Source organism: Melozone crissalis, unplaced genomic scaffold (assembly GCF_028551555.1).
Source record: "Melozone crissalis strain CALT ecotype California unplaced genomic scaffold, PUWL_Pcris_2 ptg000013l_1, whole genome shotgun sequence".
Lineage (NCBI taxonomy): Eukaryota > Metazoa > Chordata > Aves > Passeriformes > Passerellidae > Melozone > Melozone crissalis.
This window is the reverse complement of record NW_026535791.1, coordinates 13,345,386-13,370,492: the sequence shown is the minus strand read 5'-3', so window position 1 is coordinate 13,370,492 and position 25,107 is coordinate 13,345,386. Positions and strand designations below refer to the sequence as shown.

Genomic DNA, 25,107 nt, shown 5'->3' with positions numbered 1-25,107 from the left:
CCACTAGAGCAGATTGCTCAGGGCCCCATCCAACTTGGCCTTGAACACTTCCAGGGATGGGGCATCCACAGCTCCTCTGGTCAGCCTGTCCTGGTGTCTCACCACCCTCACAGTAGAGAATTTCTTTCTAATCCTGATCTAAACCTGCTCTCTTTCAGTTCAAAGCCATTTCCCCTTGTCCTATTGCTACATGTCCTTATAAAAAGTACCTCTCCAGCTCTCTTAGAGCTCCCTTGAGGTACTGGAACATGCTCTAAGATCTCCCTGAAGCCTCTTCTTCTCCAGGCTGAACAGCCCCAACTCTCTCCAGCCCCCTGATCATCTCTGTAACCTCCTTTGGACTATCTCTAACACGTCTGTGTTCTTATACCATCAAGCTAGTTCTCCATATTGATTGGAATGTAGTAACTGAGATTTTACGTTAGGAAGCCAAGTTCCATATCTTCCTCTTCAAAAATCAGGTGCTTGATATTTGCAGTGAGACATCCTATATCCCATTTGGTTCAAGTATCCATCTGTGTTTGCATATTTTTCATGTGCATTTCCCTTGACCTTCTTTTACTCAACCGTGTTTGAAGTTTCTATTCCTGGGTCACTTTTGTAGGCTGTCACCAAAATTGTTATCAGTGTTGGCAGAAGAGTAAACATCTCTAACTGCATACTAGAGCTGAGACTTCCTGTGACCGTCTCCTTCTTGGGACTGATTAACACTGGAGAACCTCTGGAGGCAGGGAACAAGTTATTCCTGTTAGTGCCTTTTAACACCTTTCAGCTACATTTGGAAAGAAGAGAGGCAAGAATCCCATTTTACAATAATTCAACGTTGGATGAGCATTTTAAGCTAATGACTTCTCCCAGGTTGTTTTCACTAGATTTAAATAAACTAGTCATCTGGTAAAAATCAGATTGAATAAAAGTAATGGTAAGTCCAGAGTGAGAAATGTTTTGTAAGAGTTTTAGATCTTTTCCTACAGAAAACTATATTGAGTCAACACAACATTGCCCAAAGTTATAGCATGGGTTCCTTGGAATCCTAAATAAAAGATGATAAAAAGAGAAAGAAATCTATATGGACTGCTAGATGCTAAATAATCTTAGGGCTAGTGATTGGTAGGTATGCTTTGCTTCATGATGAGTTGAATTAAGGTCACTGCAAGTCATCTTACTGAAACTGAAGGACAGCCAAGGGCAGATGTTGAGCTGTTGTCCTGCCCATTTTCTGTAGTGATGCCGTATCAACAAAGATCTTGAGTCAGACTGGTGAAGAAGAAAACCCTCAGAAATTAATTTCTGGCTATGAATTTGTCTTCATTTCATTCCCTTCATTTCATTTAATTTCTTCAATGCATTCCCATGCATCCAAATCCCTCTGAGATGAATCATCTGCTTTGGCTGTAAACAAAGCAAAATAGTTGGAAGAAGTGATGCTGCTGTGTTTTTTGTTCAGCAGTCATCTTTAACTCATAGGAGAGAAGAGAACTTTGGGAGGGAAGGGGTGTGAAGAGAGAGTTCTTATGAGTGTGATTTGCCAGGAAGACATCATCTTATTTCTTCTCCCCTTCCCCTGCCCCATGATGTTTATATTTGTTCTGTTTTCCGCTGGAATAAAGCTGATTTTGTTCCCAGTAGCTGGTATAGTGCTGTGGTTTGGATTTAGCATATGAGAATGTTGACAGTGCTGATATTTTAGTTCTTGCTAAGTAGTACTTGCCCTAAGTCAAGGACTTTTCATGCTCTGCCAGTGGGCATGCACCCAAAGATCTGGAGAGACCATGGCCAGGACAGGTGTCCTGAACTGGCCAAAGGGGTATTCCATACCAAAGAACATCATGCCCACTATATAAATTGCATTGGAGTTGTGCTGGGAGTTGCTGATTGCTGCTCAGGGATGGGCTGGGTGTGGTGAGCAGATGTATTGAGCATCACTTGTTTCTGTTGGGTTTTATGTCTCTCTCTGTCTTTCATTTCCATTGCAATTATTATTAATGTTGTTATTATTGCTGCATTTTATTTTGGTCCAGTTATTAAACTGCTCTTTTCTCAAGCTGTGATGTTTGGTTTCTGACACACCTCCTCACTGTGGGGATGAGAAGTGAGCAAGCAGCTGTGTGGTACTTAGTTGCTAGCTGGGGTTAAACCATGACAATATTTATGCATTAAAATCACTGGAATTTTCATGCATGGCTATGGCAGATACCTTGTTTTCTGAGAAAACTGCAGTTCACCTGTGTCTTTGGTTGTTTTAACCAGCAGCAGCTGGTGGGATATTCCCAGTCTGGTGCTCTTTCATGTTTTCCTCTCCTTCCTGTCTCAGCTATGTTATAAGGTAGGCATGCTGAGGTGCTGCTCACCTTTTCTTGGCTACTAGGAAAAAAACCCCAATCCAGAATCTATTTATCTTGGGTTGTGTGTAATTCTTCTTGTTAGGCCAGCAGTCAGCCAACATCTTGTGTTGAGGAGAAGTTGTCCAAAGCATCCTGTACCTTCAGCAGTGGGTGTGGGAGTAGTCCTGATACTGGAGTTTGGCCATCTGTAATGGTTTGAATCTCATGGATGGCCAGGCTGCCTCTGAGGCTGCCTTTTTGTTTAATGCTAGAAACAAATGAGTTATTATCCCCAGCCATACTGGACAAGGAGTTTAAAGGTTGTTCTTGCAAAACCAGACCTCTGTCCTATCAATTAAAGCATTGCTGTGGCCTTCTAGCACTCATCCTACCAGAGCTGAGCTAGGCTGCCCAGGAAAGCTGGGCTTGTTTGCATAGGCAACAAACCAGGAACAATTTCATTGCTTGGTGGCACTCAGTCCTCCTGCCCTACAAGATGTTGTATTTACAGGACAACATCATGGCCTGAGTTTGCAGGAGCATGGAGTGAAATGACCTTATTTAATAAACAAGATCAGCTGACTCCAGGGGCTGGGGTATGCTCAGTGTGAGTAGTCTTCCCTCTTGGTAGTTCACTAGCTAGCATTAACCTGCATAATTTGTTATATCCCTTTGTATATCAACAAATGCATCTCTGTCTGTCAATAGCTTATTTCAAAGTAATTTTCTCTTGTGCAAGGAGATGTGATTTGTAGAAACACTCAAACAGGAATGCAGGAAGAAAATAGTGACTTAAATAATTGTCAGTTGTCCCACTGTTGAGGGTGGCTGGTTAGTTTTGCATTGAAGCCTGTTCTATAACTATTAACAATTGCACAAGCCAGTCAACGTTTTTCTTCTTTGGAGAAAGCCCCCAGCCACTCTTCCCTGTTTTATAAATGCTGTTCCCAAGAAAGACACAGAGCAACTGTCACCAAAACAAAACAAAATGTTGGCAGTATTAGTGAAATTGTATCATTTATGGGCACAGTGGGTTATTGGTCATGGTTACACTGCTGAATAAGCAAGGACATGAGTGGATGCTGACAGTGCAGAGGATTTTGGAGCAGGTTTGGAAGACTGCATAACATGGAGTGAGCTTGGTCTGGTGCAGTCTTACTCTTATTACCTTTGGGGAACATTTTCTAGAGTGAGCAGGCCCCTGCAACTTGCACTGGTATTGTCTAGGAGGTAACTAGGTGGAGTGATTGGGGAAAGGATAAAAAAATAGGCTGGGGAGTGGGCTAAAGCTAGGCAGTGTGGAAGAGCAGGAATGCAGTGCTTCCATTCCCTTGCTCCTGGTGCTCCATTTCACCTCTGTCCTCCGACACATGTCATGTCCAACCTAGAGCTGTGGAGAATGCATTCAGATCCTGCTCCCTTGCTGTGGGCCTGGGTGGTGTTGCAGTTTTATTTACAAGGATGCTGGATATCTGAAAAGCATTTTACAAGTTTGCTGTTTCTGCAGTTTTGGCCTGCACCCATGCCTAGTTCTGTCTTCAAGATAGCTTTGTTTCCAAAACTTGGGATATACCTGCTTAAGGGGTTTTTTTCCATGATTCTACAAGTCATTGTCCTTCAGGGGTTTTCCACTGAGTTGCTGTTTTGGTGGAAGGGTATTGGAATCTTAAGTGATACCTGTCTGGCTTCAAGTGAATGGCTTGTGAGCCATCATCAGGAGTTTTGCTCCATGTGGATTCCATGTCTGTCATTGTGGGTTGGCTTCTTTTGATGAAGGATGATTGGTTATAACTTGCACTTTCTAAATAGCAGAAAGCAGACCTTAAATGTAGATGTATGGTAGGAAAATGGCTGGAAGTGCTTGTTACTATCAAACTTTACTAAGCAGAGATGGGTTTTTGGTTCAGCAAACCACGGGGATGAGTGGTTGACACAGTTGTACTCATTTATGAGTGTTTATTGCCTGTTATTGTAAAGATTTCAATTTTGTTTTTATGGTTTGGCTTCTTATTCCTTAACTTTCAGTGTGTTGTTATGATCAAATATGGTAATTTAGGAAAAAAAAAAAAAGAAATCATTACTTCTGCTCTGCAAAAACATTCCATGGAACCAAAGCTTGTGTTTTGAAGCTTTGCTGAATTGTATGGGTAAAATTGATCCTGTACTGTTGGAATAAAAGTTGAAATGCTCAGTCTTTTACCTGTATTGTAAAACCTGGAATGGTTTTCTGTTATAAAATAATTGGCTGTCATAGTCAAATGTTTGTTTGAGGATGTTTTGTTTAACCATTTCCAATCATGTTTGGACAAATTATTGTCTTCCATGCATTACCCATTTCTGTTGATTAATAAAAACTCTTTCCTCTCTTTTTTCAAAAAGGCTTGCAACACAAAGAAAAAGGAAACATGGGGTGTATGTATCTTTATTGTAGCAATTGATCTGGATGACGTGACATTTACTTTCACTGAGCTTTTGAAAAGTATAAAAATGAGGTAAGTGAGTTTAAGTGTGTGAATTTAGATTTTAACAATTAACTTGCCAACATTTTTATGGAGGGAATGTTTTTAAGGCATAGTGAATCTTTGTACATATCAGACTAGTTGATTTTACAATGAAAATTACTTACAGAAATTATGAATATATTGGTAAACTAGAAGTTGAGGGAGCAGTGATATTGTTTGATTAATCTGTAGTTGGCTTTGGTTGTATCACTCATCTCGTTGTTCATGCTCTTCCTAAAGTATTCATTAGTTCAGGTTGGTGCAAATTTCACTTAAAATATTTCTTTATTTCTTTCCCTCTATGATGATTTTCCATAAAACCTCTTTCCCAGCATTAGGCTTAGGCTAAATCAAGAAGTGGGGAAAAGAAACATTACTCTTCAAACAGTTTACCAGCATGCTGCTCTTTCTCAAACATTTTAATGCCTAGCTAAACTTTGTATAGTTCATATACTCTTTCATATACTCTTTTATTTGGGGGTGTGTCACTGTTGTATTGTATATTAATTAATTTAATAATACAGAAATTAAGATTATAGTATCTGCTTTTAAGGTGAATTTAGGTGAGAAAAGCAACCTTGTGTTACATTCATCTAAGGAAAGGATTCCAGTGCCATCTGCCTGGAACTGTGCCATGTGTGGGAAGCAAGTGCAGGAGCAGAGCCTCTCAGTGCTCTAGGGCAGGAGGCCAAGTCCTGGCAATAACCTCAGGCTTGGGCCAGAATATCCTTTTCCTTGAAGTCATCTCTTATGGTTAGACTTCTCCATGCCTTCTTCTACCTTGCATCATCTCCCAGAGCAGGGTCAGGTCCAATGTTTTGACTTCATCTCTTCAGTGTTGACTGCCTTGGAACCGTGTGAAATCCAATTGCATTTGTGCAGCGACGTCCAGCGTGTTCCACCCTGGTTCCACTGACAAATTGTGCTGAAAAGTGAGAGACTTTTTCCCTTAGGGTTTCAAAGAGTAAGCTGTTACTCTGCTGATTGTGATGCAATATTCAATTGCTTGTTAGCCCTGGGCTTTTTCTCAGCTATAAGGTCAAATTGGCAGAGATTTCTACTAGTCATCCTCTAGAGCCTTCAGATATATTGGAAAGATCTTTTATTCCATCATAAGCGTTCTTAAATGAGCTTTTGACTGGTTTTGTGTTTTGTATCTTTAATCTGACAAAGATCAAAAAGTCTCTCAGAATATTACATTCTGATAAAGGATGAAAATATATTTGATACAGTTGAAATAGTTGAAAATATTTGATAGCTTCCTCCTCTTTAATTTTTCGCATTCTGCTCATTTTACTTATGAATGTAACAAAATGCTTCCTTGGTGACCATAATATTACATGAGTGAGTAGGGAGAACTTTGATCCCTTGTGTAATATTTCCAAAGGGTGGAGATGTCCTGTTGAAAGACTTGAAATTCTATATAATTCAATGCATTCATCTCAGTTTTCATTCCTAGGTCTTTCTTTAGCATGGATGGAGCCAAGGTTCATGTTCTTAGAGTAGTAGGAGCGTTTCTAAAGCAGAACAGGAGAGCTGAGAGGTGTGTGCTGGATATTTGTGGTATTACCAGCACTGCAAGAACAAAGGCGTGTCTAGTTAGCAGATTCTGACTTCCAGAGATAATATCTGTGCTAGGCAGGAAAACTTTCCTTCTGTGGTAGAGCCTGGATCGTGAGATAGCTCTGAACAGTATTCCTGCTGTCTGGAAATGTGAAGGTGTGGCTCAAGGTAAACAGGTAATGTTTCCCAAGGCAAGGGTTCAGTCACTGGTAACAGTAGTAAGAACATGCTGGAGTCTGGTGAAGTAAGGCAATGGGTTTTCATGGAGATGTTTTTATTTTCTCTTTCTTAAGAGCAATTTCAGAATACTTGTTTTCACAAGTTATGATAATGTGCCATCTTTTTTTTTTTCCTTTTTCCAGTGTATGCACATTTTTTCAGTTTCTGAAAGAGGTGGATGTTAACATGGATACTGTAAGCACTAAAGTTGATAGCACTGTATCAAGGCTGAAAAAGAAATACGATGTATTATTTGCACTATACCACAAGTTTGAAAGGTAGTGTATGCTTTTTTCATTTTGAAATTGATTTCTTCATCTGTCAACATTTAAGTATTTGAATTTTTCAAACTGTTTGTTGTAGGAGCCCATTTAAACTGTTGGGCTAATATTTGCAGAACAGTGAAATTGAGCTGTTTACATGCATTAAATAAACACCTCTTACATTTTACTCCATAACTATCACAATGCTGTGTTAAACAACCCCCTTGTTGCAGTACAAACTGGAGTAAGATTTGCATGGCAAGTGATTACTACTCACTTTAAACTTTTTACAGATATAAAGAGGATTGGTTTACTATCTAAATATTTTTTTTACTTAACATTTTGCCTTCCGAGCCACAAAAGATTCTCAAATATCTCTTAAATAACCTTTGAAAGGGGTAGGAGATCACCCTTTGGTAGTTTATAGAACGAAGGCATGTATATTCTAGTTTGTTTTTGCATAAACTGATTTTTTTCCTTGAAATCCTATGTACCTAGAATAATTGGGAAGCAGCATTACACCACAAGGCTTGCAGTGGCACTGAAGTACTAAAGATTTTTAAATGCACACTTTTATAGTGTGTTTTGTGCAGCTGTAGTACACTTTGCTGTGTTGTACAAAACACTGAGTAACAATGTGTGTACAAATGTTGTCTTTCTGGAAGAAAGCAATTTTATAATACCAGGTTAAAATTGTTTTGCTGTCTAAGCTTTGACATAAATATGCAAACAGCAACATCATTTCAGGCTTGGCAGGGCTAGAGTTGATTTGTTGTTAACGGTTGAGTCAGCTTTTTGTTTTAAAGTTAGAAAAATGTTTTATGAACTGATATCTTTTTAAACTACATTCAAGTCAAAGATACTGCATAGTTTGCTTACAGAAGCATGTTCAAAAATAAGAATTTTATTTTCTAGGACTTGTGGCCTTATTTATCTGGAACAACCTAGTAGTGAGTAAGTTTAATTTTTCCTAAATTGTGTTTTTCAAGATAAGATGTAAAACATGATGTCATGTTATCTTTTAACCCTTCAGCACTGGCCTAAGTTGTAGTATGCTGTGTATTTACTTTGGATTTAGTGTGGACTTGGAATTTCAATGAGATGATGGGAAATGCAGAAATTATATATATTTTACTTATATATCTCTATATATGTGATCTACACACATTATGCATATTATATAAGTATATTCTTACAAAAACATATAGAGTGTGTGTATGTATTGATCAGTAGCTGTGTATCGTGTTTTTATATATTTTTATATATCTATCCCTCATCCATGAAATATTGCCACCAGTGGCATGTGTCTCGGTGTGGTGGAAATGAACATTGGGATGGAGAGTGAGCTTCCTAATCACAGCAGCAGATGAGTGTCCTAAAAGATGCCCTAACAGCTTCCCAATGAGCTTGAGTTCATGCTGGGGCTGGAGAGTAGGGCATCAATCAAAGACTCAAGAGAAGACAGCTCAGAGCAGTTGAATTGCCCACGTTCATTTTCTTTTCCGAGGATGATACAGATATTTCCTGATTCTTCAATGGCTTTACAGGGACTTAAGTTTTTCAAATGTGTAGTCATAATTACAGAGGGAATGGGTTGAGATTTTTAGTAAACTTAAGTCCATGGGAAATGTTGCATGTTGTTAAAGAGTTCCATAGACAGAAGCGTGTGTTCAGACATTGTAGTTTAAATTGTTACAGAGCAATCAATGCAAAGTATTTGTGTTTCCCTGCAGGATTTCTGCTGAACTCAGTTCTGTATTAGTCCTAAAAAATTACTGGATTACTTTTTTGCTGGCAAAAGGTGAGTTTTGGTGAAAACACAGTAATTTTGATGAATATTTTTGAAGTGAGGGTATTTATTTTACATGCCCAACATGAGACTAGTATCCTTATTACAATAAGTATTGTACAGACCCAGAATGTTTTGATTGCCTGGCTTTTGTAACTGCTCAGTAATATTTCTTTATATACAGTTTGGCTGTTCTTCTCGCTGATACACTTTCTGTATATAAACATAAGCTTTCTAAAATTTCTATGATTTTTCTCTTTTTCTTTAAAGCTTGCTGTTCTTAAGTCTTCTTGCTGTATTTAAGTTTATTCTGAGGTTCTTTGTAGTCTGCCAGCATTTTAATAATGGATAATTACCTTTAAAAATGGTATATTTTAAAAAATAAGCTTATATATATTATAAATAATATTTAATTAAACAAATTTAATTATAAGGTATTATAGTAAGTCTTTGAAAGCATGGCCTTTGAATGCTACAAATCTTTCTTGAAAAGTTGTAAGTTACGGTTAATGTTGAGTGATGAAATGTTTATAGTGGTCCGTGGAGTTTCTGTCTCATTGTACTCCTGCTAAAAGGGGTGAATCATGTCTCTCAAGTGCTGCTTACTGCAGGTGTGGGTTATCAGTGAAGTGTATGCATCTCTGATATCAAAATCAGACTTCAATCAGCTGAGTTTTTTGGAACTTTGTTGCTAGATTTCTCCAAGCGTAAGCATAAAGCAAAACCCGCAAAAGGTTTTTAGCCTGCCTTTTCTTGAGAACAAAGAAAGCTGAAATTTACTAGAGAATAGTGGGAGTTTCAGAAGAGCCTGGGTGATGCTTGCTACATCTGATAGAAAATAAATATAAAAATTGCATGTGTAAATAGAACATAGGTAGATGTGTACCTGTTCAAAACCACTATCGACTTCCTGATTTTTTTGTGGCAATGCACGCTATCTTGGGACAGCTCTGTAGATCTTCTCTGGCATATGAGTCATAATTTGGGAAAAACTGGAATTTTGCAGCACTGAAAGTGCTCTTCATGCTATTACTTGTGTGACTTTTAAGTAATTTCATAAAAATTTGACAGGCTGAGCCTACAGTGTGACAGCATGTTTTGAATTTCTTTTCACTGTATACTAGCAGCTCCTGCTTTCTGAATATTTAGCAGCTTTCAAAAAGCTTGCATGAGACCACAGAAAAAGAAAGCAGGGAGGAATTACATGGAAGTAAGAGGTTATTATTTTACAGTAAAAAGAAGAATCAAGATTGAGCACTGAGGGCAGGGTTTTGTACACAGTAATTTTGTTTGTATGCTGTCTCTAAAGCCATGAACTGAAGTGCCATGAGTTATAAAATCAATAACCTTTAAAGAGCACTGGCATCCTGTATGATGCTTCCTGGATTCTGGTTTTTTTGTTTTACTATATGAACTTCCAAATCCTTGTTTTGCAAAATTACTTCTTGAACTAAGTCAGCCATTCTCAAAAAGGTTTTCTTTACCCTTTTAAATATTTGCAGGTAAAGTGTTGCAAGTGGAAGATGACCTGGTGATTTCTTTCCAGTTGTTGCTGTGTGTCTTAGATTATTTTATCAAACTGTCACCTCCTGCTATGCTCAAGGAACCATACAGTAAGATTTTTCTTTTGTATTTCTCATTCAAGTAGAAAGTAAATTTATTATATTTCGATTAGCCATGCTAATCTTCATAATTAACATAATTAAACTTCTTAAGCTTATTGAAATGCAATTATTTTTTGTTTTAGTCAAATTTACATGATAGTTTGTAACTTGAATTCAATTACCTGAATGTGGCAGTATATTTAATATAATTTTTGCTATGTCCTCTCCCCATACTAGTTGTTTAGGGACTTGTTAAAACAACAAGTCTAATTTGGTAAAAGAATTCAGGTTCTGGGTGGATTATAACTGAGAACTATTATTTAGGTTTGTCTTGAGATAGAAAAGGGAAAAGTGGTGGTATCTTACTGTATTGGTGTGGTGGACTCTTACTTTATTGATGTTTAACAGTATGACAACAGCAGAAATGTACAATATACTGGACTGTACAGACATTTAAAACAAATACACAGTGGATAGCAGCTCAAAATAAAAGAGTAAAGGTAAAATGTAGACAGCTTTGCTTTTATTACATCCTGTTTGCTATTGCAAGTGTCACTATTTTAAGTAAAAATAGAATGGGTCTTCTGTATAAAAACTTCTATTCAACAGTAAGCTTTTACCCATTAAGTTTTTATATCTAAAACCTTCACAAAAAAGTTGAAGTAAATATTTATAAAAACTTTCAAAGATAGAATTCTATTTGAGTTAACTATTTTCTTCAGCTAGCTATGGAATTAATACACTGAAATATTTGGAGCCACAGGATGTGACTCAGATTTTTAGTAATTAGTTTATCCTCTGGTGCGTTAAGATGCGAACCTAGTATATTTAGCTTAAATCTATTCTTTGGCAACTAAACATGTACCTAAGTTGTAATGTCATGCAATAGATAAGGTATTCACTACTATATTCTTTAAATTCTGTATTTTGGAGATATTTATCTGACCCAGTGATTAATTGTTGCAGGTAAAGAAAGATAATCTTGATCTTATTCTAATGTGAATAAAGGATAGACTTGGGACAAGCAGATCCCTGCTTTCCTCCAGTACTATTTTGAATTTAAATTTGAATTTAAATTCATTCCTAGTAGGACAGACATATATGCTGCTGCTTATTTCCGGTGTTATAAAGCAGATCCTTTTCAAAACCACTGAATTAAAACTACCTGGTTTTGAATTCTGTGTTCACACTGATTTATTTTTTCATAGTAAAACTATGCAGAATAGGAGCTCATTTTTAGAAACAGTTTGGTTCTGTGCATCATACCTTGAAAAAAAATTCTGCCACTTGAGACTGAATCGCAGATATGAGTGTCACTGTCCTAGGGGCAAAGCACTGGGTTTCTCATGTGAAGCTGTGTGTGAACTGTCAAACAGCTCTACATTCTTTGAGAAAATAACACAATGTATTGTTCAAACCCTCCTGACCAAGAGGCTTCATGTTGTGATAAATGATGCCAGGCTTTATGATCTGACTAAGACTGAGGGGATTATGATGCAGCCACCTCTGCAGTGTAGTTTGTCAGGGTTTCTCAGAACAGTTGTCAAATGCAGATGAAGTTACAAGTGAGAACAGCATGCTGATTACAGTGTCAGGTTTAAACCAACAATATTTAATCATATTAATGTATGTTATTAATATAATTCACATATTTAAGCCATCTGTTTTGAGTTTAACAAAATGAAATATTTTTACCTCACCGTATTAAGGTTTTTTGATACTTTCTTCTAGGTGGACCTGTTTGTTTCTGTTTGTGTGTCTGGGGGTACTTGGGGAAAGGATGAATTCCCTCCAGGACCGTATTTTGGGTTCCCACCATCACTCAAATCCTGCATTGATTTATTGACCTTCAGCTTCTTGTTTTATACTACTTTAAAAATAGAAAAATAGTTACTCATCTGTGAAAAGATAAGGCTTTCCTAGCTTTGCAAAACAGATTCTCAGTTAAAGCTACTTGGAGAAAGTGCTGTTACATTCTGTGCAGAGTAGTTTCTTAAAAACAAAATGTCCAAATACTGATCCAGGAATTTAAAAATTAACTTTCTTTTTGTATACATTTTCTGTAATGAAGGTTTCTTACCTAGCTGAATGGATGAGAAAGAAAATATATTTAAGGGGAACACTTGAAAAAAGTATATAAGAAGTAGCATCTTCTAGGATTAATAACTTGAATTTCCTCTTTCTTAAGATGGCTCTAACCTTGTGATGGTTCTGAATGTCCCTGCAGAGTCTTCTGTGCCTGCAGTGACTGTGAATGGTTCAGCTCGCACTCCGAGGAGAGGTCAGAGCAGGAGTTCACGCACTGCCAAGCAGCTTGATACCGACACAAAAATTATTGAGATCCTTTGTAAAGAGCACGATTGTAATTTAGATGAGGTAATGCCTGCGCTTCAAAGTCTGATAGATCTTGCTGCTAGACTCCATTTGGAATATGTATTTATTTAAATGGTCTTTTTTTTAAGTGTCATTATTTGGGCCAGCTTAACTATTCTGTCAAGCAGTTACCTTCAGTAGTGAAAGTATTTTACCATTTTATAGTTTCTCTACTCAGTAGTGTAAAAAACAAACAAAAACCACCCAAAACAAACCCTTTGGTATGGGTGATAATTTTGCCAGGGTAACTGATTTGTGAAGAATAGAATATGAAGTTACAGGCTGATCACAGCATGTAGCATATGGATGCAGGGCTGCTCTGACAGAATTTCACAGCTGCATCCCATGATGAGAAAATGTATGCAAAAAGCACATTGCTTCTGTGCAAGATCTTAAAAGACCCCTATTTGCCTTTCCCTCTGCTGTTAAATCTATTTCTGTGTAAAAAGGATTGATTTTTGAATATCCAAATGGATGATGGAAGCAGAAATGTGAGAGGGCTGGAAGGAGTGCAGTTCTTTTCCAGTTTAATCAATTAGTATTCCAGGAAAGGGTTGTATTTGCTTCCTTACGTATCACAGTGTTTTGAATGTATGGCAAGTTTTGTTCTTGCTTCATTGAAAACAAACCACAGTGCATTACAGAACTGTCTCAGTTTCTTGATTTAAAGATGTGAAAGCAGTGTATGCATGGCTGACTCTCTACCTTGCTAATGCTACATTTTTTCCTTTTTGTTTTTAGGTCAAAAATGTGTATTTCACAAGCTTCATTCCTTTCTTGAATTCTGCTGGTATTGTAGCTTCCAATGGACTGCCAGAGGTAAGTAGAGGAATTTAAGACATTGTGGTGGGCAGACCCCGGCTGGGTGCCAGGAACCCACCAAAGCCTCTTTTAACTCCTCTCTGCAGCAGAATTGAGAGAGAAAATATAACAAAAGGTTCATGGGTTAGATTGCTCACCAAATACCATCACTGGCAAAAGAGATTCAGCTGAGGGATCTTAGTTGAATTTATTGCCAGCAAAATCAGAGCAGGATAATAAGAAGTAAAAGAAATGTTAAAAACACCTTCCCCCCACCCCTGCCTCCTTCCCAGGCTCAACCTGCTCCCCATCAGCAGTGGGAGTCACTTTATCACATGTTCCAGCCACTGCACAGGGAGTGGAGTCCTTCCCCTGCTCCAGTGGGGTCCTTTCTACAGGAGAACATCCTCCATGAGCTTCTCCAACATTCCACAGGCAACAATTCTTCACAAACTACACCAGTGTGGGTCCCGCCAGGGGTCACAAGTCCTATCAGGAAGCCTGCTCCAGTGTGGGCTCCTCCAGCATGGGCCTCCCACAGGGTCACAGCCTCTCTCAGGCACCCACCTGCTCCCAGGCTGTGCATGGATCTCTGAATCCCCATGGAGCTCCCTGGGCTGCAGGGCACATCCTGAATCCCCATGGAGCTCCCTGGGCTGCAGGGCACATCCTGAATCCCCATGGAGCTTCCTGGGCTGCAGGGCACATCCTGCATCCCCATGGAGCTCCCTGGGCTGCAGGGCACGTCCTGCATCCCCATGGAGCTTCCTGGGCTGCAGGGCACATCCTGAATCCCCATGCTCTGCACCAGGGGCTGCAGGGGAATCCCAGCTCTGGCACATGGAGCACCTCCTGCCCCTCCTTCTCCACGGACCTCGGTGTCTGCAGAGTTGCTCCTCTCACATACTTTCATACCTCTTTTCTCAGACAGCAGTTGTTTCTGTGTAATTGCAGTCGTTTCTGTTTTTCCCTTCATAAATATGTTATTACAGAGGTGCTGCTATAATTCCTGATTGTCCTAGCCTTGACCAATAGAAAGGGTCAGTCCTGGAGCCATCAGGATTGGCTCTGGTGGACATTGGCAAAGCTTCTAGCAGCTTCTCACAGAAGCCACCCCTGTAACCCCCCCCAGTTACCAAAACCTTCCCATGCAAGCCCAGTACAGACAGTTCAACAACTGTTTTGCTTCATGCCAAATAGCTTGAGACACCCTTTACCCACTGGTGGAGTTCTAATAGGTTCTTCTAAAATCATGTGGCAAAATGAACTGTTTTTTAGGAATGTGGGCTAGAAGGGAATCCAGTATTCATAAAGTATATTTAGCCTATGCTTTTGAATTTAATAAATTAATCTCCTGAGGCTAAACCAGGCTTTGCTGAAAGCAAAAAGCTTTTACATCAAGCAAAACGTAAGAGTTGCATATCCATGACCTTGGTAAGGCCATTCATCTAAAATACAACAATTACAATACTAGGTCTCTGAAGTCACTCTATAAATGCTTAAAGTCTTAAATTACACACCTTAATTAAAATATAAATGAGACATGTTATTGTAGTGTTGTTGGAAAGATATCCAGAAGATTAGTCTCAGTTTCACAACTTGGCAGAGTTTGGACTGCTGCGTCTGTGCAGAATTACTTTGATCTTGCTGAGCTGTTGCCTGGATGCAGCAGACTCTCTCTTTGTGCAATTGCATCCAGAGTGCATTTTAATAGGTAACTTCTTGCAGTGTGTTTACATTCATCATTATTAAAAATGTAAGTTTAGCTGTGTGTCACCAGTAGATGTTGAAAACATGAAAATAAGCAGCTCTGAAGCTGATCAGAGCAATGAGTCTGCAGGGTTCAATCAAATATATCTTCTGTTCAGTGTCATAGTGTGTTGGGTGGGGAAAAAAGTACAGATCTCTCTGAAGAGCTTAATCTCTTCCTAAATTAATTCCAGGATATCAGTAGCCTGTTTAGACTTTTTAATTGATGTGTGTATGTATAGTTGGGAAACCCTATATGAACTTCAAGGCAAAGGTCATTATACAGCTTATTCTCAAATCAGAGGGTTTTCATCCAAGACTGCTGAACTTCAGCATAATATCAAAATATTAGCATAAGACCTGCTGGTAAAACTTTTACAAAAGGATGCATTTGAAGAAAAATTGAGTCACATGATCTTTGCACCTTAACCTTGAGTGCCAGAGCAGAAAGTTAGAGCTGTATTTCAGAGGTAGTCAGTTCATACATGTAATCAGCTAACCAAAAATCATGGATGAGATCATCAGTACAATAGGTAGTAATGTGGTACATTTAAACTGACTTTCATAAAAAACCACTGTGCTTTTGAAAAATTTTAATGTTCCTTCCAGAGCAAGAAAAGCTTTTGAGGCTTAATGTTGGTATTTTTGTTTGTCTTTCCCATGTATTTGCTGGTCAGACTTTATGCATTAGTGAATAGATCGATACAGAACTCTTATTTTTGACTGAAGGTTTCTTCCAAGTTGGCCCAGTACAGCCATCTTGTCTGAGAGCTGCTGTTTTCTTTAGAAATTTATGAAATACTGAAATATTTTTGATTAAAAGAACGCATAATCCATTAAGAAGATAACAAAAAATGAAAATATAATTAAGTTTTTAAATAAAAAGAATAGTGATAATAGGAAGTGAAATATAATCTTTGGTTTAATAGACCTAATCTTAAAGTTTTAATTGTGAGATGAGTTTGGAGCAAATCCATTTGGCAAAGGTAAAGAAGAGGGTAAGGAGCAAAGCTGTGTAGGAGGCATTTGCAGCTTTCTCTCTCTTGAGACTGAGAGGGGACTTATTTGGGTTCATATGCATTGTTGCCTGTTTTCCTAGCAGGAGCTGGCCAGAGCACAGCATCATTTAATAAGTTCAAGGGCTCAGGGAGCAGATAATTGAGGTGGCTGCATACTTCTGCATGAGCACAGCAGCAGATCTGGAGGGCCAGATAAAAAAATTGCAGACTTCCAGTTAATGTTAGTCATTCAAAGTAAAAATAAGTCATTAAAAAAACATTCAGAAAAATCCAATAAACTTCTCCATGCAAAGTGAAGTCATGTCAGTCTGGGATTTGTGTCAATTAAGAATTTTTTTAACAGTTACTTAAAAATCTACAGTGTGGCCATGAAATAACAAGTCTATTTTTGTGGCAATAGGCATGTCTCTTAAGAGCTACTCCAGTGCAGATATATTAATATAAAGTGAGGAAACTCCTATTGAGGTAAAAAAAAGGTTTGAGTTTAGGCCCTGTTGTCCAAACCAGCAGAGACAGGGACTGATTCAATTGCCCAACAGCTGTTCTAAGAGCAAGCATTTTACATTTCCTGCTCTTGGTGACACTCTCTTTTCTAGAAGGAAAGATTTAAAAATATGGAAATGTTGGTTTGGTTTGCAGGTCTGTTTCCTAATCTAGTTGTTTTTACAGTGTCAAGACCTACATTTCATCAAAAAATTCTTATGATCTTGGATTGTTTTCTCTTATAAACAGTAATTTTCCTCTGGGTATGTTTCAACTGTTGTATAAGAAGTAACTTTGTGAGGTCCAAGGTCATTCTTTTAGCATTTCAGCATTCCAGTCATGAAGTAGAAATAACTTATGTTATTCAGTAGATTGTCAAACTTGTTCCTGTATAATAAATTCTGGGTTTTTTCAATGTCTTTTTGAGGTTGAAGTTATCTTGAAACAGTATGACGAGCTCTATCTCAAGAACAAAGATATAGACGCGAGACTATTTCTGAATCATGATGAGACTCTGCAGCCTGCTGTCATTTCATGGTAATATTTCCATTTACTGATTTCATTCCATAGCAGAGTGCAAACTTGTGTTGCTCTCTGCCCCCTTGTGTTATAAATGGAGATCTCTCTATCCTGTTGACCTACTAGTTTTGTACTTCAGATAAGGAATTTCTGGCATCACCAGCCTTGCTTTACATCATCACTTAAATAATCAGTGATGATGATTAGCTTTACATCATAACTTAAATAACATATGACTGTGACTGCCTGATTTGGAAGCTCTGCTCTAACACTTACTCTGTGCAAGGCCCTTTTCATTGAGGGAAAGCTGAGGAATAATGAGGAGGAGGCATGGCATACTAGCTGATTAGATGTGCCAGAGGTGGTGTTATGGCTCTGAGCCAGCTGGCACTGAATGGTTTGGGTGGTGGATGCCCATCCTGGGAACATGTAAGTTTGGGCTGGACAGGGCTCTGAGGACTCCCATTAAGTTGAAGATGTCCTTGGTCATTGAAGGTGGATGGGACCAGATGACCTTCAAAGGTCCCCTTCCAACCCAAACCATTCTATGATTGTTTAATTTTTTTTTCAGTTCTACACTTATATGCCAGCAATTCCTGACAATTCAGCATCTCTATAATTTAATGTGAGCTCACCATGTGAGTCTGAATTTATCTATGCCATGAAAATACACAAATTTAAAATGGGATTAAAATGCAATTAATACCATCTCTATATATAAATTAAGCTGATTGTAAATGAAATTCTAGAAAAGAAGAAAGCTTGGAAGGAAACTTTAGAGCTTGTCTAGTCCAACATCCTGCTCAAAGCAGGTCTGCTTGGGCATTTAAACAACTGAAGTAATTGGGCATCTAGATCTTCTAAAATCTGTTACACGTTTTTCTCTTCAGATTAATAAGTCTCTGTAGAAAACATTGTCTTTTGAATTGTATTAGTCTTTGATAAGTTTGTTTTCCATTTCTGTAGCTCACAGTTGGAGAGGACACCACTAAAAAACAATGCAGATGAGGAAATCAATATTATACTTCCACAGACTCCTGTTCGGTATGAGTTTTTCTCTTGAATGTGTTCTTTTGTTTAATATCATAGCTAAAAATATTTATCTTTACCATAGTCTTTTTTTAATTTTTAAGGAAATGTGGCCTTGGTTTTGTTGGTTTTTTTTCCCCATAAACTATACTGTAGTTCTGATTACTGATACTTTTTATTTATAGTAGATATAAAGATGGCAAAGATGCTTCCTTAAAGTTCTTGACATTAGAAAAGTCCTGGAGTATGAAGTTTCTGCATTGCTAAAAATTCAAAATGTTCTAAACCAACTTTGTTCTTGAGAGAAAGTTTAGTGATGTTTAGATTCTTTCCATTCTCACTTGGGCTTTGCTCTGATTTTTCCAAAACTGATGCTGTTTAGGGCAAATCATGTGAAGGCCTATTCGCCAGCACTGAATTTGGGCTGTAGTAACTTTTTCATGAAGCCACAGAAGTGTCAGTAGATGGCAGCAAAGGTTTGATCACCATCTTAGAGTGGAAAGTGAATCCTTATCTCTCCTTTTAAACAGAACCTTGTATAGTATATGCTGAAAGGACCATGCTTATTCCTTTGAGTTACCTTACAGTGTCATATATTTGAACCTAGACTCATGGACTCTGCTTTAAAGCCCCCTGAAACAGAGAGTATAATGATTTTTATCAGTGGATTTGTATCTGGTCATTTATGTAGAAACTAGTGTATTAAAAGGATGTAAGTACTAGTTATGAGCATAATGAGACTGAGTTGTATGTTTTCATTTTATGTTTTTCCAGTGTTCTTATGCTTTTCCTTATCATTAGGAGAGTTGTGGCAGAAGTGATTTTTACTAATACTTGGTAAAAAGTAGATTAAAGAAAAATGCATTATGTTGCAATGATTGAACATATTTTTGCTGGGTTTGCAGTTACTTGACTGATGATATGAACCAAATTGAAGTTGAATGATACAGAGATTTGAAGCACACAAACTGTCGCGGACTGGCCAAACACCAGTGCACCCACTAGAACTATTTGCTCGTGTTCGGGTAATACAGAAGGATTAGGAGGAGAGCAATGCAGGCTTAAAACCCTAAAGGGTATACAGAAAACTTTATTAACAGAACTAAAAAAAAAAAAAAAGAAATCTGAATAAACCTTCATAAACCTTCAGAACACTTGTCTTTCCCCCAGTGCTTCTTTCCTTTCCCACTAACAATATAAAGAGACAAAACCTGTAATTTTCAGTCCATTTACTGCCTAGTCTTTTTTTTTTTTTTGAGTTCACTTAGGGGGAGAAGTCTCTCTTGCAATGCCATGGAGACTTTTCTGCAAGAAACAGTTCTCTTGTGGTTTTAATTTTCACAAATAGCACCTGGAAAATCTGTAATCTTGAAGTCCCTCCCTCAGTTTGGTAGTCTTCCCACAGCTGCCATCATGGGGCATTTCAGCTTGTTGGGGTACAGTTTTAAGGATGAGCTGTTCTAGTATAGAAACAAAAAGTTCTCTTTTATCTCTGGGAACAGAGGTTTTCTTCTTCTGTCCTGGGGCAAGGTTTCTCATCTTTTTCATCTCTCTGGGTTCAAGCTTCTCATTGGAACACAGGTACTTCAACATTTGCTTGGGTGCTCATGGCTATGGTTAGAACGCTACATTCTCCCCATGCATTCCATGAGTTACAGGGAGGGATAAAAAGTCTGCTGTATCAATTATATCTTCACCATAGCCTTATAAGACAATTTCAGCCAAGACTGAGGCATCTCCTTATCTTCCTCCTATCTGGGATTTGACTCCTTCTTCACTGACCTTGGTGTCTCCATGTTGTTTTCTCTGTGTCTTCACCCTTTCCTTTTCCTGTCACTTGAGAGAGGATTGATGCATGCAAGTTTCATCTGTGAGAGAGTTAACATCTCGCCCGGGCTTGTGGATGGTGATGTGTTCTCTGCTGGTGGTGGCTGCTCTGGCTGCATGGCTGTTTTCCAGCCCCTGCCACGCTCAATTCCAGCCATGGGGCTGCAGGGCTGCCTCTGTTCTCTTTTCTGCTGTTTCTATTTCAGCAGGATGGCTGGGCAGCTCACGGCCAGAGCAGGGCTTAGCTTGGCTCCACCTGAAGCTGAGCAGAGCCAGCCTGGCCCCCGGCTGTGGTTGGAACTCGGCAGCAGCAGAGCAGGGCATGGCCCGGCCACTGTCCCATCACCTGTTCAAAGGCTGGAAGCAACAGAGCTTTCCTGGGGCTTGTTCATCATTAAATGTGATTTCACAGGGTGTATTCAGCTCTCTTAAGTGGTCTAACAGAGTGTTAATATTCAAAACTAGCCAGCTGATTGATCCTGTCAGGTCCAAAGGAAGCTGCCAAGATCCTTACAGGGAATCACTTCTGTAACTCCTGGATTTTTTTTCCTTAACTAAAAGCTAAACTATGTTAAACTGTTTAACTACGTTAAACCACAACCACACAAAATTCTACTGGAAAATCAAAAACAGCAATGAAGAATTCAGAAAGTAACAATACCACAGAAGAGTCAAGCTATTTCTTAGGTGTTAAACCATTCTTTTGGTTATTAAAGTTATCACAATCCATGTGTAAGTAATTAGATATATTGCCTTGTTAGAATTCATAGTCATTACCACAGTAGATTTCCTCGAACAGTTTGTTAACTGGAGTGAGAACAGGAATCATAATTTTTTGGTGTGTGGATTTGCTGTTCATTTTCTGGAAGCTGTCAACCTTAATGCTTATTATGCATTTTATTGTGTTTTTCCAGAGCGGCAATGAATAACATTCAGCAGCTGATTATGATTTTAAACTCAGCAACTGATAAACCATCAGATACTCTCATCAAGTACTTCAATGTAAGTGACTACAGAGATGATTTGTGTAGGATTCTTGGAATTACCACTCAAGCAAAATAGACACCTGTAGATCTGATGCACGTGTTTTTGAAGAAGTACATTTTATTTGGGTCGGTTTAAATGTCATCAGTCATTTTAGAAAGCACTTCTCTCTAACTGTTGTGTAGTGAAACCTTTTAAGTGCTTAAATACTTCAGTTACTGAGAAGCATATTAAAATTCTTTTATGTGTGTATTTAATGGAAAAGCAAGGGGGTATAGAAGGGAAACAAAAGAGAAAAAGATGTACAGCACTCTTTTAAATACCTCATTTTTATTTGTGCTGATGACCTTATATTGAAAGGTGTTACAAAGGGAAGCTGGGCTTTTAATCATTTAAATGATTGATATGTTTTTGAAGTAAAATGTCTTTTCTTTGTCTTTCCTTCCCCTGATTTGTTTCCTGTACTATTTTAGAATTGCACAGTGAACCCTAAGGATAGTATCCTGAAAAGAGTGGAAAGTTTTGAACACATCTTCAAAAAGAAATTTGCTGAAGCAGTTGGACAGGGATGGGCTGAAATTGGCTCACAGGTCAGTATTTGGGTTGAATATCACTCACTTGAGCTCTGTTAGCACTAGCTGGTATGAGACTTGACTTACTGATTCTCCTCATTCAATATAGATCAGTAAAGGTAAAAGTAACAGTATGCTTTTCAAATTGAGGAAGCACTGTAAAGATAGCATGTAAGAAATTCCTCTTAATGTGTAAGGAGTAATAGTAATTGGGTGAAAGTATGTTGGAAGTACTTTACTGAAGAATGGAAAGTTTTTTTGGGCAAAATACATTGTGAAACATATATTTGCATTCATTAGGTTAACTTGGCCTAAAACTGCCAAAGGTGACTCACTTCCTTATAAAGTCAGGAGAGCAGCTGTGCTTTCAACAAGGATTTTAGAAAATAAACCCAACCAAGTTTGTACTCGACAGTCTCCTTCCTGTCTGTCAGCCCTGCTTTTTTGTCCTGTTAGCTGTGAATCAGTGTGAACACAATTCAGGTTGTTACACTTGGTTGAATGTTCACGTGGCTGGAGCACACCTTAGTAGCCCTTGAGGCCTCTCCAGTGTTACTGGCCAGTGGAACTGGGGACAGTAACTTGCTTATAGTGGCTCTGTCAAAAACTGGAATGTTCTGGATTGTTAAAACACAAGAGTCTTGCTGTTGTAGTCTGTCAAAACTCCTTGTAATATTCCCGAATTTCTCATTCTAACAGAGGTACAAGCTTGGAGTGCGTCTCTATTACAGAGTAATGGAGTCCATGCTGAAGTCGGTAAGTTTAGTGCTGCTATCTCAGTACTGGCAGTACCTCTGGAATGACTAAGAATATTCACAAGTTTGATTTATTTATTTCAGGAGGAAGAGCGCCTCTCAGTGCAAAATTTCAGGTACTTGCCCCTAACTTGTTATTGAAGTCTGCTATTTGAAGTCTTGGGTCAAGGTACTAATAACTTCCTTTCTCTTCAGCAAACTTCTGAATGATAACGTCTTCCACACATCTCTTCTGGCATGTGCTGTTGAGGTTGTCATGGCTACATATGGCAGTAAGTTAAATCCAAAGTCTTTAATTGCATTGTTAGTTATTGGTAGTTATTACTATCTATTCTAATATAAATAGCAAAAACCCACCCAATACACAAAAAGCGACTCACTGAAATGTCTGAGCTAGCAATGATTGAATAAATACAAGGAGGAAAAAACATGAAAAGTGGAAGAATGTAGAATATGTGATAATTTTAGTTTGTTTTCTCTTCAGGAAATGCTTCACAAGGTGACAGTACCAGTGCTGAAACAGACTTGTCTTTCCCATGGATTCTCAATGTATTTGATTTAAAAGCTTTTGACTTCTACAAGGTGATTGAAAGCTTTATTAGAGCAGAACCCAACCTAACACGGGAAATGATAAAGCATCTAGAGCACTGTGAACATCGAATTATGGAGTCTCTCGCTTGGCAATCTGTAAGTAACACTTTCAAGTAGAATTTGCCCTTGTGTAATGTGCTTGCCTCGAAAAAAGACTTCATACCCAACTCTATAAAATAAGTTGTGGTCTTGCTGAGATTTGGTTCTAGAAAAATAAATTAAAAGAACAAAAAGAGCAAAACAGGATTTGTTTTGTCATGTCTTCTGGTTTTAGAAAAAGGAAGCATATCAGAGGAAGAAGTCAACATAGGTCTGCTGATTTACATGACTGTAAGCCAGCATCATTTTACTAGTCTGGCAAAAATCATAAGGGTAATACCCTTTAACTGTGTTTTAGTACCAAAATCAGCAATAAATTCAATGTTTTTGTTTGAAAGTTAATTTTTATCCAGTTGGTGTTCCTACTTGGCAATAGGGCCTCTGTTCTGGGCATCTGATATATTTGCTAATAGTACTTAAAATATTGCTTTGCATTGTCCTTTGCATTCCAGTCACTTTGTATTTTTGGATGCCGTTAAAATAAAATGCTGGAAGGTTGGATTTTTTTTTTAGGCTGTATTTCAGTAAATCAAACATTTGTTTCTTCTCATTGTTTGTTACTTATAAACCAGAAATAGGCTGTTTATGCCACAAAACAGGAGACTATAGAGGCTGGTAATTTTGACCAGACATAAAGAAAACCATTTTAGAACCAATCCCATATCTTTTAGTTCTGGAGAGGAAGGGGTATTTTAAGAGGCAGACACTATTTCAGGAAACTTGCAAGCAAAAGGTCTTCAGGAATTGTAACCTTAAGAGGACAAAAGATATACCTGGGTTTGACTCTCTACAAGCAAGAAGTGGCCCCTGCTACCTTGTACAAAGCAGCTTGAAGCCAGCTTGCTGATCAGCAGTACACCAAATCCACCAGTTTTTACCCAATAAGTCAAACAAGGAATGCAGGATAATCTAATTTGGACCTGGACTTTCAGGCTGGAAAATCCTGAGAGTTTTGTTTTCAAAAATTATGGGCATTGCAGGCTTTTGTGAAACAAATGATAATGTCATCAACGAGCACAGGATTATTCCAGGGTTTTTTTGAGTGCTCTGCTTGAACGTGTTTTAATGTCTTGACACTCCTTGAGTTTCTAGAGGGGCATTTGGTATGAGTTTGGGGTGGCTGATTTTTCAGTTGGAAGGGGCCTGCAAGGATCACCTAGTGCCAGAGAAGGATGTGGAAAGAAGCAGGAGAAAATACTTAGATGGCTGACTCAGGATGCTGTTGAGGATCCTAGAAAGGTTTAACTGGTGAACGAAATAATGGTTTACTGTATTCTTCTGCAGTTCCTTATCTGGATATTGCCTCCATGCAATGGTGTACAAGGTTTGCAAGTGTCTGCTTAATTAGCAATTCCCTCGAGAATGGGCAGGCAATTAGGGAAGTGTAGTTCATACCAGTAAATACCTCTGAACCTCCAAACACTTGATAAAGGAGTAGAGAAAAGCCAGATGCCTTCTTCTTACTCCTAAAGAATGTCTCACCATAAGTGGTTTCTTTGGGTTAATTGTAAACAGTCCAAGAAAGACGGAATCTTGAGAAAGTTCAAGTGTCCACATATGGTTAGAGAGTGGTTTTGTTTTTTGAGTTTTTTTTAATTGTTTCCCTCTCCAAGAAACTGTTTAAATGAAGAAAAGCATGGAATGAGTAAAGCTTATGCAAAAAATCCCCCAAAAAATCTTGCTTAGTAAATAAGAATAGAAACTTCTGAGAAACATTTATTTACAAATATTTGCTTAATGCAACTTTGATTTCCCCACTTACTTGCTGTCTATTTTTGTTAAGTTCTTGTGTCCTCCACCCTCCCAGGTAGTGCATTTCATTACAAGGCTTGTCTGCTTCAGTTCTTGTTCATTCTCCTGACTGCTTTAAAAAGGAAGACTTCGATGAGAGATTTAAAAGGATTGAGCAATTTAATACCAAATAGCTTGAATTTATTGCAGTTTTGCTTGTCACTGAGCTTTTGTGAGGAAAAATGCCTTGTATAATTTCTCAGGGAAAAAAGTCTCAAATGCATCTGACCTTTACCTGACTTGGGAAGCTGC

At 38.2% G+C, this 25,107-nt stretch overlaps 1 protein-coding gene across 1 annotated transcript in view; it reads left to right on the top strand.

The window, feature by feature from the left end:
• The window catches only part of RB1 (RB transcriptional corepressor 1), a 70,094-nt gene that overhangs the window by 5,566 nt on the left and 39,421 nt on the right, over positions 1 to 25,107 (top strand). Inside the window, exons 3-17 of the mRNA XM_054271804.1 lie at positions 4,704 to 4,816; positions 6,751 to 6,885; positions 7,786 to 7,824; positions 8,604 to 8,671; positions 10,162 to 10,272; positions 12,491 to 12,639; positions 13,378 to 13,455; positions 17,116 to 17,225; positions 18,174 to 18,251; positions 20,978 to 21,065; positions 21,521 to 21,637; positions 22,319 to 22,375; positions 22,459 to 22,490; positions 22,570 to 22,646; positions 22,859 to 23,061. Of these exons, the coding sequence (XP_054127779.1) occupies positions 4,704 to 4,816; positions 6,751 to 6,885; positions 7,786 to 7,824; positions 8,604 to 8,671; positions 10,162 to 10,272; positions 12,491 to 12,639; positions 13,378 to 13,455; positions 17,116 to 17,225; positions 18,174 to 18,251; positions 20,978 to 21,065; positions 21,521 to 21,637; positions 22,319 to 22,375; positions 22,459 to 22,490; positions 22,570 to 22,646; positions 22,859 to 23,061 (1,455 nt within the window). The remainder of the gene's footprint in view (positions 1 to 4,703; positions 4,817 to 6,750; positions 6,886 to 7,785; positions 7,825 to 8,603; positions 8,672 to 10,161; positions 10,273 to 12,490; positions 12,640 to 13,377; positions 13,456 to 17,115; positions 17,226 to 18,173; positions 18,252 to 20,977; positions 21,066 to 21,520; positions 21,638 to 22,318; positions 22,376 to 22,458; positions 22,491 to 22,569; positions 22,647 to 22,858; positions 23,062 to 25,107) is intronic.